Source organism: Quercus robur, chromosome 1 (genome assembly GCF_932294415.1).
Source record: "Quercus robur chromosome 1, dhQueRobu3.1, whole genome shotgun sequence".
Lineage (NCBI taxonomy): Eukaryota > Viridiplantae > Streptophyta > Magnoliopsida > Fagales > Fagaceae > Quercus > Quercus robur.
The window spans coordinates 12,265,517-12,287,420 of record NC_065534.1 but is presented as its reverse complement, the minus strand read 5'-3'; the positions used below and the strand labels follow the sequence as shown (position 1 = coordinate 12,287,420).

Sequence of the window (21,904 nt, the reverse complement as noted above, 5' to 3'; positions counted from 1 at the left end):
TTGTGAATTGATGCGTTGGTCCCTGCATTTTACTTGTATTGTTAAATAGCGCCCTGACTTGTGGTGTTTTTTTCATTTTAAGCCTTGGACCCTCATTATACATTTTCTTTTTCTTTTTCCAAAAAAAAAAAAAAAAAAGTATTAGAACTTGAAACTTGAAACTTGCTTTTAAAAAAAACTAATTTAAAATCCATTTAATCATATAATGTATTTCAAATGTTATATAACAAAAATTTGAGTACTAAATATTGTGGTTGTGTCAAATGATTATCTTTTCATTATAGCAAATTGTTAAACTCTATTTACGTCAAATGGCTACTTTTTATTAAAATTTTGATAAATTATATAATTCCTTTTATGGTTTATAGTGGTTTCTGATCAAATCTTAAAATTTTAAATTTCACAATTAAGTGAAAGTAATTAAATTCATATAAATTGTAACTAAATTTTATCTAAATTAAAAATAAATAAAAAAATCCTTCTAAATGAAATTGTGAGACTTTTGCTACACTATATGTGAGTTGTAATGTTATATAATAACTAGGCATATGCCATCAAAACATTCACAATAAAATTACATGTTAAATAAGTCAATGTCTTAATTCATATAATATATTATATGAATTGTGTTTTATATGATACAGTATAATTCTTCCTTAATGTTACACCATAATTTTTATTTGGTTAATGTTTAAACAAAATCCACAATTAGATTGCATGTTATATATGTACCTTAATAGGTATGTAATATTTTAATTTTTGTATCAATCGTATGTTATTTTAGTTTTTTATTGATAAACTTATGTTTTGTGAATAATTTAGTTGTTTTACTTACCCAGAAGTTTCTTTAGAAGGATCGAACACGTACCTAACAAGAGCGTGTAGGGCTGTCCCCACTCCCATCTTGGGGCGCTAAAGGGCTTAAAGGGAGCCAATCTATGGAGTCATTCTATGAATTGGATACTTCATTTAGGTAATGCCAAGTGAAAGCTACCTACCTCGCTTTGCTAAAGCTCTGCCTATATAGCATGATGCTCGTTTTTAGTGTCTTTACAAATCTGGAAATTTAAACTTTTTACAAATTAGATAGCTATTGATCTTTCGATTATGTTAACATTTTGCAAGCTTGAAAGGTAAAAGAAGACAATGAAATCTAACAAGTAATATAAAAAATATCTAAATAAAAGTTAATGAGTGGTAGCATTGAAAAAAGTTCAAAGCTCATTAATGCTTAGTGAGGGTTCCCCCCCCCCCCCCCTCTTCTTTTCTTTCATTTTCTTTTCTTGGGGATTGAAGGAGTTAATGATAATATGAAGGGTTATTTGTAAACTTAAAATGCTAGAAGACCTTGAAATTTGAAGGACTTATTATAATTTCATTAGAGTCTTATTGACATAGCCTTTTGTTGGGGAATGAAGGACCTCGATAGAGAATGGATGCTTTTATTGAAAATAATATACTCGAAAGGAAGAAGATTTTTAAAATTCCCTAATGCTAAAGTTAGTCACTAGTGTGGAAATGCATTTGGGATTGCAAATAGGTCATCAAAAAGAACTTTGTGAGTGTTTATTTTGTTTTTTTCCTTTTTTTTTTTTTTTTTTTGGTAAAGTTGTTCATATGTGTGTTTGTTTGTTTTTTTCCATTCAAAAAAATGAATTGAAAATTTTTGGTTTCCATATTGGAGATGGTTCTTCAATTAATAAATGGAATAACCTATAGGCTCAAATTCTAAAAAAAATGTTGTCATGTGCCCATTGGTTATGGGGTGTTAATGGGTCAAGTTAGCTTGGGTTTGGGGTGAACCCACCACTCAACCCAATAACTTCTGGTTTTGAACTTCTAGACCTATCGCTGATAGTTGATTCCATCAAAACTAATCACTAAAACCTTGTAAATCCTACAATTGGATCAATCAAAATCTTATCAAACACGATGGGCTATCAATGCCTCATGACACGATGGAAACTCGTGAGATATGATCGATATCTCACCAGTTTTGATGGAGAACTCCACCATATTTGGCGGATATGATAAATCTATTCTAGATCTGACAAGGTTTTTGATCTAATTTGTCCAACTAGGTCTCATACAATAAAAACAATTACTTGACTTGCCAATATCAGACGTTCTTGACACATACCTACTACCCCCTGCCACACTACTCTAATCGAGTGAGTTTCGATTTAGGTGGCTCTGGGTTAGATGGATTTCTTAGGTCCAAGTCTTTGATGGACAACTCTAGTTATAATCTAGCAAAATTTTGTTAGATGGCTAGTTTTATTTCCAAAATACAAACCAAGGGGATATGGACGAAGTTATTCAATTGTTTGACTAGACTATAATAAACTTGTAAGGACTAGGGCCCAAAGTTGCGTATTGGACCTTGGGTTTTGTCCGAGGACATAGACAAGTCCAAGGAGGAACAAATAGCTACTAAGGGGATCCCTATTGAAATCTCACAAGTGGGGTATGCATAGAAGGATATCCGAGGAGGAATACCTCCTCGGACATGGCAAGTGTAGTCCAAGTATACGCTAAATGTGCCCTGTGAACATACGAGAAGGAAGGAAACTCAAAATATCTAAGAAAAAACTGCTACTACCGTATTAAATGCATTGCAGCTACTTTTTTTACTGCATTTATGTGGAGAAGATCTTTGAACAGTGCTGCCTTGACTACCACAATTCACAGAAAGCTGAAAGGGGTGTCTGATGGGATGGGCACTTAAGTGTGGATTCAGATGATCAACAAGTGTAGGGTTAAGATGATCAGAAAGGAACTATAAAATGTGGAAGAACCCCCATGAGAAGGGGATCGGAAAAATAAAGAGAAAACGATGTAGCAATCTAAACTATCTTAGTATCTAACTGTGATCAATATATAATAATTGTGGTCTCCTCGGACTGAAAGTCCATTGACGTCAATATCTCTTATTTGTGCTTGATTGTCTTCTAATCCAATTCTAGCCATTGTCCAATTCATTAGGACCTAGTTCTTTGACTCATTCTCTACAAATTAATTGTATTGGGCTCATTGGACCAAGACTCCATACAATTTGGGCTTGGGCTCCAAATTTTTCGCCCTGCAAAACTTTATACTCAAAACTAACCTTCTTATGTCTACTTGAGAAAACCATCCAATTTTTTGATCTCGATTACCAGAGGGTAACTCAATGCAAAGTTATTCATATACATATATAAAAAGTTTTTTTTTTTTTTTTTTTTTGTCTTTTCTTATATATATATATATATATATATGGCAAATTACAATTTATCCACTGTGATTTGGTCAAAATTTAAATTGCCTGCCTCTAGTTTGAAATTTGACATTTTATCCAACTAAGGTTAGCTCAGTTAGATTTCTATAACCCTCTTCTATTAAAAACAGAGTCAAATATGTAATTTTACTCAACTTTTATGTTTCTCTCCTTCAAAAACACAAAAAAAAAAAAAAAAACATAAAAAAAAAAAACAAGATCAAATAAGAAAAAAAAAAAAAAACTATTGAAACACTTGTATCATGGAATTTCAAATCACATATAGACAACTTAAATTTTGGTCAAATCTCAGGTGGGTAAAGTGTCAAATTTTAAATTATAGGTAGGCAACTTAAATTTCAGCCAAACTACAAGTAGGTAAGTTGTAAGTTGCAAAAAAGGCAAGTTTTGAGAGAATGATTCTTCTCCTACCAAACAAGGAATTGAAAGAAGCTATATCCAACAGGAAGAAATGGCACTGGCAGAATTTCCAGATTTAGAAAGACATCCTAATCCTTGGAGGACAACAACTCTACCTAATGATTTGTTCCTCCGGACGTTTTGAAGTAGGCCTTTAGGCTAGCTATTAAAGCAGTTAAAAACTACCCAAATGTTGACTAGATATGTAAAAACCAATGGCTGTGATTTTCCAATTGATTTTTTTAAAGAAGATAACATCTCAATGTTTGCTGTAATTGGAAGACTAGTCTATGTTAATTGGAAACATCTTCAAAAGTTAAAAAGTCAATAAAGGGCTTAAACCTCTAATTTGGAAGATAGCCCAAAACATTCTTTGAATGGAGAGTATACATGCAAATTTCATGACAATAAATTACATGATCATGAAAGGGTGTGACAAATAATCAATTTGTTTGAAAGAATCATACATATAATTCTACCAACTATCCCAAAAAAAAAAAATCTCCACAATAATTTAGAAACCAAAGGGCTATGAATTTGAAAAAGTAAGAATATGCTTTAATTGAAGGATAGTTTTTTTACTATCTCTAAACATTTTGTTTATCTTTCATTGTTTTTACTCTCATAACTATCTCTCATTTTTCTCTTTCATTGTACCAAAATCACCTTTAACCTTCCCCATCTTGATTTGTCCCGCTTTCGTCTCGTTCAATTTTTTCATGGTCCAAAAAAGAAATGAGACACCCCAAATCCGACCCCACCCCATCCCATTGTGATTCGGAAGTTCCACATAAAAGATGTATTATATTATTATATAGTCCTATTTTTGTAAGCAACATGTGGAATCTATAATTTGTGTTCAATCATCTCTTCTCATAATTGTTTGGTCACTCTCAATTTGTCTTTTTAGTTTCCTAAATATGGCTGTCACAATAATTCCATGATTGAGGGAGAAAATATAAATTGTTCCCATCAAAGTATGTGTGAGAAGCAAAAAAAAAAAAAAAAAAAAAAATACAAATATAGAAAAACAATTTTAAAGACTCTCCATTCAAAGAAGTTTGAATAGAGTAGTTTGAGTAGTGTTGTTTGTAATTTTTTGAAATACGTGTGAGTGAAAAAAGTGCGTGAAAATATATAATATTATTTAAAAACTGAAAATGGGTGTTTGAAATACCCTACCAAACAGTTTTTATTTGTATCCAGAGATTCCAATTTTATTGTCCATAAATAATTTAGCATAAATAAAATTTCTCCATTGTTTTATCATACAATGCCAAAATTGCCAACCAGCCAGAGAGCATCAACCAAATCAAAGATCCTTGGGTCCCACTTCCCCTCAATAAAAGTAACCGACTTTCTCGAGAAATGCTTGAGGCACATTTTTGCACAACTTTAATTACAACTCGTTACATGACGAGTTGTAATTGGTTAGAATGTGTCCCTACATGGTCTATTAATATACTCTAACTAATCACAACTCACCATACGGCAAATTGTGACACAAAGTTACGCAAAAATATGTATCCCTAGCATTTCTCGACTTTCTCAGGCTTCACTGTTGTCACGTTTATGTCTTTTTTTTTTTTTTTTTTTTGGGTAAACTTGTCACGTTTATGTCATTGCTTACCAATTCCCATATCCGATCCCTACATTTTCCGCCACGTCACTCACGCACTTCTATATAAAATCTCTGCACATATCCTACATTTCATGTAGGATATAATTTACCCAATCAGCTGATTATTTATATGTTTCCAACACTCACTCTTCACCGCTATCTCAAAGCTACAAATTCTGCGCAAAAAAAAAAAAAAAAAAAAAAAAGCTACCATTTTCTCTACGACCCGACCGGCCGACCCGCATGGAGCTCAACGGCCCGACCCGGTTTCGACCGCGTAAATCCACATCCAGCGAACGCTTTATCGGCGCGTTTACCCACGCGCCTCACGAAAACCCTAGCTTCTCCACGACGAACACCGCGACCACATCTAACGCCGCCGTGGAGCTCAACGAAGACGATGTGTTCTGGACCGGAAGCTATTCCGAACCGGACGAAAACCAGAACCACAACCAACACCACTCGACCTCTCCTTCCACACCTCGCCACCACCACCACAACCACCACAACAGCAACAACCACCAGCTCAACTACCAGAAGAGCTTCGCTCAGCCGGAGACCAACGGTTTCGGCATCCTCGCCGCGCTTCCCGAGAACGAAACGTCTTCGCCGAGCCTCCGAAACGTTTCGCACTTTTACCACAAGGCTTCCGTGTCGTCTTCTTCCTTTTCGTCCTCCTCTTCCGCGCGCATGATTCCGGCGATTCCTAAACCGCCGGTCGACCGAATGCCGCTGCCTTCTTCGGTCAAGTACCAGTCGGCGCCGGTGAACGTGCCGGTCATGTCTCAGGCGACGCGGAGTCCGCACGAATTCGACGACGTGAACGACGACGATGACGGCGTGGACGGCGAGATGTTGCCGCCGCACGAGATTGTGGCGAGAGCTCAGTCGCCGATGCTGGCCTGTTCGGTGCTCGAAGGCGCCGGGAGGACCCTCAAAGGAAGGGATCTCCGGCGGGTTCGCAATGCAGTGTGGCGCCGAACAGGTTTTCTCGACTGATGACTTCGCTTTCCCTCCAATTTCTCTGGGGAAATGAAGAAAATTTGTCTTTTTATTTCTTTTATTTAATATTTTTTTGGGCTCATTGACAATTTCTTTGTGCAAAGTGTAAGTGTTTGGTTTAATTAAGCATGAAGAAGTATTCGATTTTAGATGGAAATTTAGGTACTTGTTGCTTTCACTTTCAGTTGTGAATGGCTTTAAATCTGTTTGTTCCTTTTGTTTTGTTTGGTAGGTGAGAAAACTATGCTTTTGAATGTTATTTTTTAAACAATGTTTGCCAATTGGGATAAAGATGGAAATTTGACCAATGGTTTTTTGGATAAAGGAATTTGATGTAGAGAGTTTGGATTTCAATCTGTAGTTTAAATGACTTGGATAGAGAGTATGAAGTGACATTTTTTCTTATTGAGATAATTTTAGGTGAGCAAAGCTACAGCATATGCGAGAAACATAAGTTACATTTTGTTAATTTGAACTATGACAAAGAAACAAAAGTGGTTCAGTGGCGATAGGCCTATAAGTTTTGTTCCAATATTTTTGGTGGAAGAGTGTGGAGCCCTTTGCTTACATATGATTAATATGCCTTCATGTAGGTGGGTGATTTGAAGGGGATGGAACCGGAGAAAATTTTAACGGTGAGACAGAACAAGGATGGCTCGAGTCGAGGATCTAGCTTCTTGCCAAGGAAAGAAAAACCTTTAGTGCAACTATGGCCAATTGGTGGAGTTGATCAAAGGTGCTTTGATTAGGTTTTTAGAGTAGCAGAGTAACAGTAGCTAGATATGACATAACTTAGTCAGTGGAATGGGGGAGCTTTCTGGATTTGGCGGGAATAATCTCCCAAAAGTAGGCTTTTGGGTTTGTTAGGCGACTTCTTTGGTTGGCTGGGCGACATGTGCTAGGATGGCTTTCTTAAAGCTCTAAGCATGGGGGGGACAATTTCAATAGCACTAAACACGATTGAAAGTTGGTGAGGCTCACTAAAAGCTAACATGAGGAGTCAGTGGCATTCAGAGCGCTCTCCTTTTGAGTGAATCCGTACTGATTGACGGTGGACAATGTCTAGTGGTAGTACACTCGTTGAGGTGATCTGGGAGGTCTCATGGAGTGTGGGCTGGAATCCACTTTGGGTTAGTGTGTTGACTTAACCATCAGAGAGCACCTATAGTCAACTCAACCCCACCAGTTGGCCTTGGTTGTGCTGAAGGCTTTTCTTTCCTTAGTAGAAAGCTAGATTCTCAGCTTGAGCCATCCTTGTTTGGTATCACCAGACAACTTTGCTGTGGTTCCATCCCCTTCAAATCATACCTACATCTCAGTTCCATTGGAAATTTGAATGTTCAAAGTTTAGCAGTAAGAATTTGGCCTTATTCAAACTTTAGTAGTAAGAATATGGCCTTGTTGATGAGCTACAGTTACAATTCATTTTTTTCTTTCTACGCTACTCCTTTTATTGTAGCATGTAAAGATTTAGGTTTAACATATATCGACCTATAATATATTAGTATTTATCTTCTTAGATGTAGATGAAGATGTCAATTACTTGCGTGTAATCTCCTAACTTAAAAAACAAGTATGTAATGTTACACAGACCTTATATTTGTTATGCCTTTTGTTTTAATCTTTTCCCCTAATCTTTTATTTTTGTAAGGGGTTATCATGTAATTTCTAGTCTCAAAAGTATGAAATACAGAAGTTTATCAATGGCCAACTCAAGTGCAGGACTCATTATAGTCACATATGCTTGCGGTTTACTTTGCTTCAATTTGAACTGAAGTTGGATTTTAGTTTGTTCATTATACCTAATTGTGCAAATGCTTGAGAGATAACAATGTACACTTCAACTGATGTGTTGTGTATCCTTAATTACTTCAGTTGTGTTTTGCCAACTTTAAAGCAGATATGCAGTTCTGGTAATGCATGACCAATCTTCCATGTGTTCATTTCATGTTTATGGTTTTTACTGAATACATATAACTCAGGTTAGCTTGACAGGAATTGAACTAGTTATACAAACTCCACTGAGAGTTTCAGGCATTCAGTGAAGAACAGTAATTTTTGGGGTAAGGGACTGCTTAGAAGAATAACCGAAAGAACGTACTGGGATGGGGGGTTTAGTTATTTATCCATTTTCGCATGTCACTGTTGTTTGGGAGATGGTTCACCAAAGGATCTTTTTGTTTCTTAATATTCCACCCAATGATTCTGCACTGCAGTTCCGTTTGCAACAGGGGTCTTCTTGAAGAGTTCTTGGTGTCTGGTAGGCTGACAATTTTTGTAAATTGTCTGGTGGCCCATGGCTGCTGCTGGCACCCCCCCCCCCAAAAAAAAGTTTGCAGTTGATGTCTTCTCGCAGTTGAGTCAATGGGAGAAGGAAGGGTGGGGGATTTGGGCTGCATTTTTGCTCATATAGCTTTCAAGATGTTATGGACTTCAATCTTGTATTTGGCTGTATCGTGTGGTTGCATTCTGGATTTGCGTGTCAACCTCATATAGAGTTGAGATTGCATTTTAGTTACTAATCACAGACTGGGATTGGTGAATTAGAATTTGTGGACTAATCGGTAGTCTTTTTGTGGAGCCTGGACCTTCATTTGTGACTGGGATGATTTCTTTTAAAAGTAAAATGAATGTGATGGTGGCTGTGTTCTCCTTTCCCATGGATAGTGGTTATATGTTTCTTTATGCTCATTCCTTTTGCATCTGATGCAAAAGCTTTTAATCCTAAGTGGAAGAAAGAGAAATTCATTTTTTTTTTGAAAGTATGAGAGTACTTGTAATTATTGATTAAGGTCTTTATCCCTTTCTGGTCTGCAATACAAAATATAATGGAACAGTTGGCACTTGGCAGAACGTTGGATTGTTGTTATACTAAAATGGGAAAAGAACATACCAGAGAAAACTTATTATGGTATTCATTGAGGTGATAAGGTTCAGGCTGAATTGGTTAACTTTGAGATTTAGTATACCAGGGAGGGCGAATACGATAACTTGTTTTGAATGAAATCTCCCGGCATAGTTGGTACTGCTAAAGGGGGGATGGTAAAGTTTTTATTTTGTTTTCCCACTATTTTTATTTATATTTTTTAGGTGTCCTTTTTTGAATCATATGTCTACAAACAATGTTTGAGGATTTGCACTGTTGGAAGATTTTTGATTTGAATTCATTTACTCCGGGGATCAATAATCCTGTAACACAAGTGTTATAATGTAGATACCATATGTGGTGGAGTGTTGGAATGTAGGGACCATTTGTTTGTGTTTTGAAGAATATTTTGGAAGGAACTACAGAGATCTCTTTGCTTAGTTGGACAGATTGGAGATTGGAATGAAGAGCTGCAATGGGATATTGATTGTACAAGAGAGAAGTGCACAAGCTATTATTTTGAAGCTTCCTGATCAGCTATATGCAGTTCATAGTGAAAGAAATGCCAGTAGCCATAGTAGTTGTACTTGCAGTGAGGAGGCTATTGTTCAGCATGTTAAAGTTTTGGTTGAACGCTCTGATTGTTTCAGTATTAGTGTTTTTTGAAAAATTATTCATTTTCTAAAGAGTATTTTCTAGAAAATTGTCTCATTTTCCAGTGTTTGGTAACGATCTTGAAAATGAGCTTGAGAATGTTTTCTGGTATTTAGTATTCAATTTTTAAAAAATATTTATCGTATAATTTAAAACATGTATATTATGTAAACTAACTAATGTAATCATTATAAATAAAAAACCAAGAATGAATTTGGTTTTCACACTAAAATTTTGATAATAAATACAATCAAAATTAATTAGTTGTTAAATTTTCATGATTTCTACCACTCATATATATAGATAGTAACGTACATACACACACACATATACTAATCATTTGTCTATATATATATATATATATATAAATTTGATAGGGGAATAAATTTTCAATAAGCATAAATAACAATAATTTTTAATTGTCTACTATTTTTATTGGTATACTAATTGTCTACTATGGTCAACCACAGATCTTCAATATAACTCAAAATAATGTATTTACATAATGTATTGTATAATATATCACTACATAGTATCTGCCAACAAAAAAAGAATTTGCCAACAAATGCAGTTCTTTTAAACAATTATCATTCCTTATATAACAATATTATTAGTCCACAGTAAAGATTGTCCCATGTAAAAGCAATTTAGAACAATATAGATACTATGTTTAAAATTTTCATCTTTTACTTCATTAATTCTTTCTTCTTCTTCTTTTTTTATTTTTTATTTTATTTTTTTGCACTTTATGTACGAAAAAGAAGTAACTTCTGCTTGAAATCTATCAAACATAAAATTTCTTAGAGAAAAAAGAAAATCGAGCTTGAAATCCAAAGTAAAGAATTGGGATTTTGGTAGAGAGTAATGAAATAATTACCACTGCAAATTTGTTCTCCTTTACAAGTCGGAGCTATTGACTGATCAATGAAGGAAAAAAAAAAATTATTAAGAGAATTGTGTTATAGAGGGGAAGAGAAATATGGAGAAAAGAGAGAAGAGAGATAGTTAGAGAGAGAGAGAGAGAGAGAAAGAGAGAGAGAGAGAGCTCTATGGGAAGAGGAGAGACCAGAGTTAGTGACAGTGAGGGTGTGAGGAGAGAAAAAGTAAAGGGAAGAGAGTAAAAGTGAGAAAACTTACCACGAGAGAGAGAAGGCGCCAAAAAATTATGTTTCCCATGGCTATAAACGAAGATAATATTTATAAGAGATGCAACGCATAAGAGATAGATTGTTTTCCAATTTTTTTTTTTTTTTTTTTTTTTGGAAAACAACCTATAGATAATAAGCCTTATTTTTATTAAGGTTTTCCGTTGACCAAAGATTGTTTTCTATTGAGCAGGTTTTTTTTGTGTTACTAAACACTGAAAAATGTGGAAAATTATCTTTACAGAAAGTTTTCCATTGAAACAAATAGAGTGGAAGATGGTAGATAGTCTAGTAGAGTAGTTTTTGCATATTTCTGTGTTTGGTAAAAAAATTATCTCTTGACTTTCCTTATTTAGTTTAATGTGAAATATAGTAGTTTTTAGTTGTTTTCCACCGTAAAACAACTTCATCTCACACCAAACTAAATAAAAGATATTAAGAGATAATTTTCCAACTCATTTAAAAAAAAAAAAACTGAGATAGTTTTTTTTTAAAATGCTTTATGAAAAATGATTCACTTTCCAGAATATTATGGTTGCGCATCCCAAACATACTAGCCTACAATCGATTTTAACCAATGGATTGGTTGGTATTAGGCCCAACAACTTAAAAATCTACTAGATTTTGGGATGGGTCTTGGGTTTGGGGAAAAAAAATTCTTGTGAAAATTGGGCTCAGCAAGTTCAAAAATCTAGATTTTTTGGGTAGGTATTGGGTTTTTAAAAAATTCACTCGCGAAGCCTGACATAACTGATTAGATATTGTCACTTGCTCATTCCTTTTGGGTTAAAGGGATTTCTCTAGCCTTATCAGTCATCACTTTCGCCCTTTTCTCATAGCCTATGACTCTTTCTTTTATGTAAGTGTCTTACCTAACCATGCTTCTTTCTCCTAGATTGTTGCGTTTGTAATCTCTATGCCTCTGTTATGCTCTGAGTGTATAAATTTTTTTCCCCATTTTTTATGGTTAGTGGTTATAAGGGAAATTGCAAATTAGTCCGGAGCCGATACAACTGTTGTTGGGTTGAAATTTGACACTATTGTTGTGAAGTTGAAAAAGGTAGGATTCCAAAGATTGGATGGGTAAAGGGATCAATAACTACCTATGTGTGAAACTTTAGAGCGATATCAGGGGAATTACCAAATTTATTAATGTAAATTTTACAAATTGATGCATCACTAATCACATAAAAGCGGCTATGATATTCATTTATTATGTTGTTAAAGTCTACTAATCATATTCTTTCTCACATAAAGTTGTAAGCATTTTGTTATAAAATTTGTAATAGTTTTAGCATTTTTAAAAGCTTATTGTCGTTTAATTGGTATAGTGTTGTAGACTTGTAGTAATTGTGGTTGTTTGGATCAATGCTTTGAATTCCATTTTGAGAACCGTTTCTTTTTAGCTATTGGAATGTAATTTTTTTTTTTTTTTTTGGTGTGTGTGTGGAGAAACGAGGGTATCCAGACCTCTTCGAGTATTTGACTATTCTCTCGAGTGTAATTTCTTTATTTCACACATACTAAGTTATTACAGGGAATAATTTCTTAGGGGTAACTCCAAAATGCTGACAAAAAGTTTCAAATCCAGGATCTCATGAATTTCTTGTAGTCTTAAGAACCGTTAAGCCAACCCTTTAAGGTCGAAGGTAATATTTGATACCGGTGTAACAACACTTCACGATTACCAAAATATATATAATATAAAACAAAAGGTGATAGTTCATGTCATTTCATTAACCAACATAAATTCCAAAAAGGTTTATAACATTAAAACAAATACAGAGGTTGTTGAGTGTAATCAATAGGTTGGTTGTATCCGTTTATCCATCTTGGTACAAAAAATTCTGGCCATTCCAACTGTTATGCATTAATGCAATTGATTCAAAACTTCGGTTTGTACTGTTTTTTGTTGTTAGTTTTATGGTGTAGTGGTGCTGTTGTTGCTCGCTTCTAGTCTCACTACCACTCTCTGCACACCATAAGGAAATAATATAAAACAAAAGGTTGATAGTTCATGTCATTTCATTAACCAACATAAATTCCAAAAAGGTTTATAACATTAAAACAAATACAGATGTTGTTGAGTGTAGTCAATAGGTTGGTTGTATCCGTTTATCCATTTTGGTACAAAAAATTCTGGCCATTCCAACTGTTATGCATTAATACGATTGTTCAAAACTTCAGTTTGGATTGTTTTTTGTTGTTAGTTTTATGGTGTAGTGGTGCTGTTATTGCTTGCTTCTAGTCTCACTACCACTCTCGGCACACTATAAGGAAGCCTAAACCCAAATCCCAACCAAATTTGACTTTTAAACTGAAAATAACTTGTAGTCAATCTTGTTGATAGTTCAATCGCTAGTGAATAGGGAGATCCCTAAATTGAAGGAGTTGGTTCAAGTGGCAAGTTGATACCAAATTTGAATCGAAATTGATCTGTGAACACTCTTAGTTTACTATGTATTAATTGAACAAATTGTATAGTAGACTAACCCTAGGATTACAATAGTATAATTAAGACTTGAACAATTCAATAGGGTTAGGTCTTAAAAATCTAAATCTCTAACATCTTCCTTCAAACTCAAGGTGAGACAACATCGACGAAACTTGAGTTTGGAAGGAAATTATGATCTACAAAAGCATAGATTGGATACAATGATAATGTCATTGAATGTCATGTAGGTGTGTAGTAATGAAAGGTCGACATTGGCCAAGGTAGTGTAGACTATATCAAGGATGAAGTTAGAACTTTGTGTTAGGAGTGGTAGTTTTACTATTGGCTATGTGCAGCAGTTTTAGCCTCTGACATTGCTACTATTTAGCTGCTGAGATTTTTAATTTTTTTTTGTTTGTGGGTAAGAAAAAAATTATTTTTGGTTAGAATTTTTTAAAGGGCACGGTTGTTTATTTGCGATAAAATTGGTTGATTGAGCTTAATTTTTTTTTTAAGTTTTATTATTGGTAATTTTTGTTGTTGAGCTATTTTTTGAGCTTGTATATATATTTTTTTAAATTTTAGATCTATAAATTTTTTTATGGTCACTAAAATGAGGAAAATGCTAAAATTACAAGTTTTTTTTTTAATATAAATTATTGATATGATAAATGGTTACTATTAATTAAAAAAATAATGTGAGTTGTGGGCCTATTATGCGAATTAATAAAAATTTGCTACAAAAAAAATTTGTAAAAATATTGTAAAAACGTTTGTGAATATAGTATTACGCTTAAAAGAATTAATGATATTATTTAAGGGAAATAAAATGTAATTTTATATAACAAAATTACTAAAATTAGTATATATAATAATAATAATATTTAAAAAAAGAAAAAAAGAAAAAAGAAATTGGGGGCCATTGCCCCGCCTGGTACAATGATAGTTCCGCCCATGGACCATACCTACCTATAAAGACTACTGATTTAGACATGTGGTTTGACAAACTTAGACGAAGTTGTAGAGACGTGTAACCAAAATGAAAGCGAGATGGAAAGCAAGTAGAGGATACTGATTAGATGAGTGGTCCAAGAAACCTAATCAAAAGCCAAAAACCAAAAACCCACCAGATTTAATGTATCAAGCATAAAGATGATGTTTCTTTCTTAATTTGCATAAAATAAAATCTCATTGGATTATGAGATTTGAAAGACGACACCCATCGTGGGCATTATTAGGGGGAGGGGGGCTTGACGTTTTAGATTGACAAAAACTTAATGAGCTTTTGTTGAGATTTCAAGTCTCTGAAAATTTCCAATCAAGCTTGCTGTTGGAGATTTTCAAACTATCATGCTTCTTTCTTTTCATATTGCGGATGTCTTTGGTAGTTGATGGGTGATTTGAAGGATTTGTTGTACTCTTTGTTTTTGTGTTTGGTTCTCTAGAAAAATGTAAGAAAGCTTGAGGAATTGAGGGAGTGGATTTTTTTTTTTTTTTTTAAACGAAATTTTCCTATCCAATGGATAGCCTAAGACCTGTCCGCCCATTTGAAAGCTACGATGCATAGAAACCGACACCGACATGAGCACGTTACAGGTATGATATGAAGACACAAACAATTTTTGAAAAATTATAATATAATGTAGTAGATAGGACACTGTTACAACATGAATACAGCATTACAAATGAATTGTCGGTGAATCCTAACTTGAAAGTGGGCGAGGACAATTTTACCCGCTCCAACAGTCTGGTCTAACGTTCTAGCAGCTGCCAACACCGACTAGCCATGAACGCCCGAGAATTATCTACAACAATGCATTGTCCTCTGTCTTAATAATTTATCCTTAGCCTGATGAAGTTCATGGTTTTGGAATAATAAGAGAAATAAACCCTTTATAATAACCATTTTGTTGACCTTAATCGAAAGACACATATTAAATTGAACATGAACTTCAGAACTCATGTCCAAAGGATGGATAATAGTGCAAAAGAGCCTAAATAGTTGAATTGTGAATGAACAAACACCTCCTAGTAAAGAGGAAAGTTAGAAAAATAAATTAGTTGAACTTCTCCCCCATTAATTTTGTTGCACTAGTATTGTGCTTCTTAAATTTCAAAACTGACCGACTTCTTTTCTTAACTATTGATAATAAGAATTTTATCTTTTGCCATTAGGAATTTAGTTTTTAAAAAAACATGTAACAGAAAATTTAATTTGGAAGAAATTCTAACAAAAGGGAGCAAAGGGCTTATTACTAATAGTTAACGAAAAAATTTCTTAATTTTGAAATTTAAGGGGACATTGCAAATGGTTGGTAATAGTAAAATACACATACTATACTATATATTACAATATTTCATGTATGTGTGTCCATCTTTTATAAAAAAATAAAAAATAAAATAAAAGAGCTCTAGTATACTGTACGAAAAGTACTCTGGAAAATATAAGTTTTATATAACTAAATGTATAAAATATACATTAATTTTTTCCTTTTGTATTTTACTTGTACAAAAATACTTTAACTTGACTGAATTTCAATACTATCATTAATAGTATAATTGTTTATCTTGTTATATACAACAATGAAATTATCAAAAATTAATATTTTTAGTTCCTTATTTTACTATTTAATTATATTAACATCATTCTTTTCATATTTTATTATAATGGTGATTTTTTTTTCTCTATTCAGATTTTTTATATATAATTTGAATGATTCAATCTTATTGTCAGATATAACATGCATATATGCATATTAGATTTTAAATAAACCAAAAAATAAAATTATTTTAAATTATAATAATATGTGAAGAAAATACTTTTTGTAATTTTTTTTTGCTAAATAAGTGAATGAATTAAACACAGTATATTTCATTCATTTTTCATATATTTTACTTGAAAACATAAATAAATGTTGAATATATATGCACACACACGAAATATATTAAATGCTTAACTAGTTGATTTTTTTATAGCATCTTATAAAATCATGTTAATATAAAACAAATATACTAAAATATAATAAATATTTTCTTTTAATCCTAAATTTTTCATTCAAGTTTTTAATATACTTGTAAGTATATTGATTTATGTTTTTTATTCTGTATATTTAATTGTATTGTTTTTATAATCTTGAACAAAATAAAGTACTTATGTACCATACAATCAAATATATTGTATCATGGTAGGTTATAGTTAGTTTAACTTGTAAAATTTCTAATAGTTGAATAAGATATTTGAGGTTTAATTCCTACTTATACCAAAATATTGATTGGTGTCTTACTCTGATGATAAAAAACAAAAATCATATATATAATTAATTAATTAATGTCATGTACATGAAAATGTCTAGAGACAATTTTTGTACTAGAACTCTCACCACAACTCTTAAATGATCAATTCTGAGAGCCATGATGAAAAAAAAAAAAAAAAAACTGATGGATTCATATGAACGTGATAATCTTTTTATTTTTTTTATTTTTTTGAGAAATTGTAAACGTGATAACCTACCGTTCACAATCATTTGAAAGTTGTGGTCACAGAAGAATTACACATATATTATCAAGTATCAACTGTATTTGCAACCGGACCATAATTACATGCAAGAAAAAATGAAAAATAGGATGGTGACATACACCAACTAATACTTACGCATAATAAAAGGCCTTAACTTTTGGTTGGATGTAAATAGAAATAATAAAGCCAGTACTATCTTCTTCAAATAAACATCAACTTTTGTGCTTCTGTTCTTTATCAGAGGGACAAAGCTGTAAATATTCTTGTTCCTCACATGATGCTATCACTTCCTGTTTGTACAATTAGCGACAAATATTGCACAGTTTCCTTGTTTGAAGACATCAGGTTGTATCAAAATCTCCAATGTAGCTCCCCACCAGTGAAGAATAGAAACCTTTTAAAATGGAGACTTATCATTTTTCTTTCGGGAAAGTGACTACCCTTTCCGAAAGTTCATATCGTAGCAGTCTAATCTTAGAACTTGGAAATGGACCCTCTTTCAATCCAATAAAATCCTACTAAATCTCTCTGAAACAAAATCTAAACTTACAGCTTTAATTACTTCGAAATTTTAATCGCAGTTGAGAATAGTCTTGTTCACATTTGCGCTTTAAGTTTGCATATGGCTGTTCATCTTTCCCAAGTGCAGTCAATCTAATGCAGGTGATCAATGTTTGAAAAAAATTTGCTAAAACTTTTTACACACTATGTTTTATAACTAAAAACATGGGTTCAACCCATAATTATACACGTGTATAAAAAACAATGCTCTTAAATAAAATGAGATTACAAATCACAAGAGCCTAGAATTTTTTCATTGTTGAAAATTTACGTCCCATTAAATAGAATTGTGTATCTTTTGCAAGATTATTCACTATTACATTCCAAGAGGCAAGAGCATGAAAAGAATCTTATTAATCAATGTTGGAAACAGTCCACGATCAACAAATTTTCAACCATACTTTTTTCTATGAGATAATTACGATTACCACTAAGGATGCCCTTAAAACAAGGAAGTACTCTATGATGTTGTTTGTGACACTCACTGTGCTTACATCTATTAGTTTGGTTAACTTTAATAAAATTTGATGACATGACAAGTGTTAACATCACTTGATTATGCAAAACTTAAAAAAAAAAAAAAATTTCTATTTCTTTAACTTATATATGAAATTATTCATAATGCCCGATGTAGTATACATTCCTCTTTGGAGAGATAAAATATCTTAGGGAGCTTTCTTAAATGTTAGGACATATATGGTTCAATGTTAGGAACATATGTCAATATTTTATGTAATTGACTAATCATTTGACAAAACGTATTTTACTTATAATTGGGTAGATCTAGGATATACTTAATGCTTTAAAAAACAAGGTTTCAAGTTCAAGTGTTAAAACCATGCAAGTTTGTCCAAGAATCATGTAATGAAATGCTGGATTTTAAAACTCGATAGCTAGCATCTATTGAGATTTAAAGCTGCTAAAACCCGTGGCTTGACAGCTAGCTCGATAGATGACTATCTATCGAGGTTTATGAAACTCAGTTTTTTAGAACTGTTTTTCATTCAATCCATGAGTTTATGTTTGGACTTTCTTTTCTCACAACCCTAAACATATATAAGGATTATTTTAAGGGCCGTCAAAGGTTACGCATAGTTGCATAAGTGTGAAGCAAAGTTTTGTTCATGCAAATTGTGATCGGAGACAGAATTGGCCTCAGTTCATCTTTCTCTTGAAGAACCTGTTGTGTTTGTACACCGTAGGGTTTTGTGATCAAGGTGCTTCTTGATCTTCATCGTGTGATAAACTAAAGAATTTTGCAGCCAACATTCTTTTTAAGTTGGTGATTAAGTCACGTATTGGGATCCACGCATTTATTGGTTAGTCACGCATTCATCTTTCTCTTGAAGAAGCTGTTGTGTTTGTACACCGTAGGGTTTTGTGATCAAAGTGCTTCTTGATCTTCATCGTGTGATAAACTAAAGAACTTTGTAGCCAACATTCTTCTTAAGTTGGTGATTAAGTCACGTATTGGGATCCACGCATTTATTGGTTAGTCACGTACTAAGAGCCGTGCATTGAAAATGAGAAATTGTCACTACAGAACAAGTCCAATTGGGTATTAGGGTAAAGGTTCATCTGTAGGTTGGTATAAAGCACTAGGATTCCTTTACTTGTAACTGCTTGTTTTGATAATAGTGGATTCTTGGGAGTGGTGACTTTAAAATCACCCGGTGAGGTTTTTGTCGTGTAGGTTTTCCCTATTTGAAAACAAATTACCGTATCAATTTATTTTCCGTTGCATACTTAGTTTAATTGGTGATTTGTTTGTACTACCACGCATTTTACATGTTAATTTGATTAATTAATAAATTTAGCTAATTAATCAATTAATTCATCACAATAGATAAATATATTCTTGGTCTATCTTAAATAATTAATATAATATATAGAAACACACTTTAACCCAAAAGGCTTAAGCCCAGTGGACATGTGCTCAATTATGTTATATTAACTATTCATTTTTCTCATCATTATTCAATGTAGGACTTCACTCACACGTGTAACCTAACAATCTCCCTCTTACGTGTGAATCTCCGCCTCTCTATAGGCTTCAAGACCTCTCTGTGAGTCATAAACAAGTCCTATTCACTCCTCCTTACCTAATGGGCCCTTACTAGTGCATCATCCATGAGCCTCCACGTGTCAACTCTGCACGTCTTTTATCCTTCATGGAAACTTCACACCTCACCATTGTCTAACACTATTGGCAATAATACTCCTTTGTTGGGGCTTTTCCAAGATTGCTTGTGTGGGCTTTATGGGCTTACTTGGTGCAATATATTGTTCCCGCTCCAACTGTGAAAGGGACCCACCTTGCTTTATTTGTGAAAGGGTTTCAAGTACATACACTCCGTTCCCGCTCCAACTGCGAAAGGAACTTCGATAACCTAGCCACCTTTGTCCCACACTACCATGAGCTTTGATACCACTTGAGAAAATAAACATCTTAGGGAACTTCTTTGAGTAATTAATATAATATATAGAGAGTTTCTCAAAAAAAAAAGAAATATATATATATATATATAAAATATAATATAATATATAGAGACACACTTTAACCTAAAAGGCTTGGACCCAATGAATATGTGTTCAATTATATCATATTAACTACTTATTTTTCTCATCATTATTTAATGTGAGATTTTACTCATACTTGTAAACCCAACACTATCCCATGTCACCTATCATATCACACATTCTCAAGTTTAATAAAAAGATGACAAATATGTATCGTAAGCTATTAGCCTATTAGAATAGGGCTACATGTTAAGGGTGCTTGTTGCATGTGATTATGAGAGGTTAGAGGGGTATTATTGTCTTTTTGTTAAGTTTGAGAAGGCGTCATATATATGGTAGGCCAAATATGTGGACTTTGAGAAAGTATGAGTAAGAAGGAATAGAAATCTCTCTCTCTCTCTCTCTCATTACATAAAATTCCCAAAGTTTATACCATGTTTTATAGGTCCATGTTTTTAATTTTGTTAAAGTCTTATATTTATATTCATTTCCATTATTTTGGGTACTAATTAAGCAGATAAAAATAGGAAACCACTAATTAATTTGACATCCATATAATAGAAACCATAGAGACAGAAAAGTCTGTTTAGAGAGAGAAAGCTTTGTTTAGAGTGAGAAACTGATCATTGTCAGAAAATAAAAAATGATACTTAGGTGAAAATAAAAGTTTATCAACAATTTCCTTTTTTTTTTCCCACTCCATTACAACCCAGTACAGCATAAATTAATAACATAGATGGATAGTGGCTTGAAGTTGATTTAAATTGAAACGATGTAATAAGTGGAGAATTTTAAATGTCATGAACCTACTAGGGTACCTCCATGTATTAAGGGCATACCATAAGGGTAATGATTGTGATTATCCTTTTTTTTCTTGATTGATTATTAAATTTAGTAACAGCAAGAAGTATCCTTATTATGTCTCTCTACAATAGAAATGATAATGAATATTGTTTAGTGGGTTTTCCAACTCCACCAAGGGCGGCTTGATGCATTTGGGGGTCTAAGACGAAAATTGATTATTTTGTTTTAGATGTAAAATTACTACTAATTAACATGAACTACGTAGAATTTTTTCTTTTTTAGAAATTTTATAGATAGAAAAAATTTGACAAATTTTTTCATACTAGTTGATGTGGTAGATTGATAATGGTAAGTAAAACAGTGGTGTTAATGGTAGATTTAGATGAAAACTAGTAAAAGTTTGCTAACTAAACTCTTATTATTATTCTTTTTTTTAGAAGTGCAACATTCACAATATTTTTTACAACAAATCCTAGATTTTAAACTGCTTTTTGTTTTCTATTTGAAAATATCACTATAATTATTTTTTCGCCATCAACAATAAGCTGCAATAACCTGCTACTTAGCATTAGTTGTAAAACTGTTGTGAAAAATATTATTGACGTTGCATTTTTCTCTATTTTTTTATTTGTTTTTCATCTGGTAAAAAAAATTATTTTATTTATTGATTATAAATAACCCTATTGGTTAAAATTTGGGGACTTTTTTTTACTTGGGGCCTTAGACGATCGCATTTCTTGCTCCATCATTCAGCCGGTCCTAAACTCCACCCTTAATAGTAAGGGTTATGAATTTTTAACTGCATTTAGGAAGGGTTTGGTGTTACTTCTTAAGTATCCTGACCCTACCCTATTATGCATTTAATTTACTTAATTACCTATTATTAATTGCGTTTGGAATGTAAATTATTTAGATGGTTTCAGTTTGGAAACAAATTTTCCGTCCCAAACAAGATTTGATCTTAAGTCTCTTCTACAATCTCAAGATACTGGCTTCTTGAATTTTGTTGGCAATTTTTGCACTAAATTCATAGATTGGTAATATTTGCTATAATAATTTTATATTATTTTAAGAGAGTAACTTGAATAATTTTAAACCCTAGCT

At 32.9% G+C, this 21,904-nt stretch overlaps 1 protein-coding gene across 1 annotated transcript; it reads left to right on the top strand.

Annotated features, from left to right (window-relative positions):
• The first annotated feature begins 5,413 nt into the window (after nt 1–5,413).
• LOC126721285 (uncharacterized) lies at nt 5,414–8,954 on the top strand. The gene is made up of 2 exons (XM_050424340.1): nt 5,414–6,282; nt 6,893–8,954. Exons 1-2 carry the CDS (start codon nt 5,541–5,543, stop codon nt 6,898–6,900), a joined length of 750 nt encoding a protein of 249 aa, XP_050280297.1. The 5' UTR covers nt 5,414–5,540; the 3' UTR covers nt 6,901–8,954.
• The last annotated feature ends 12,950 nt before the right edge of the window (nt 8,955–21,904 follow it).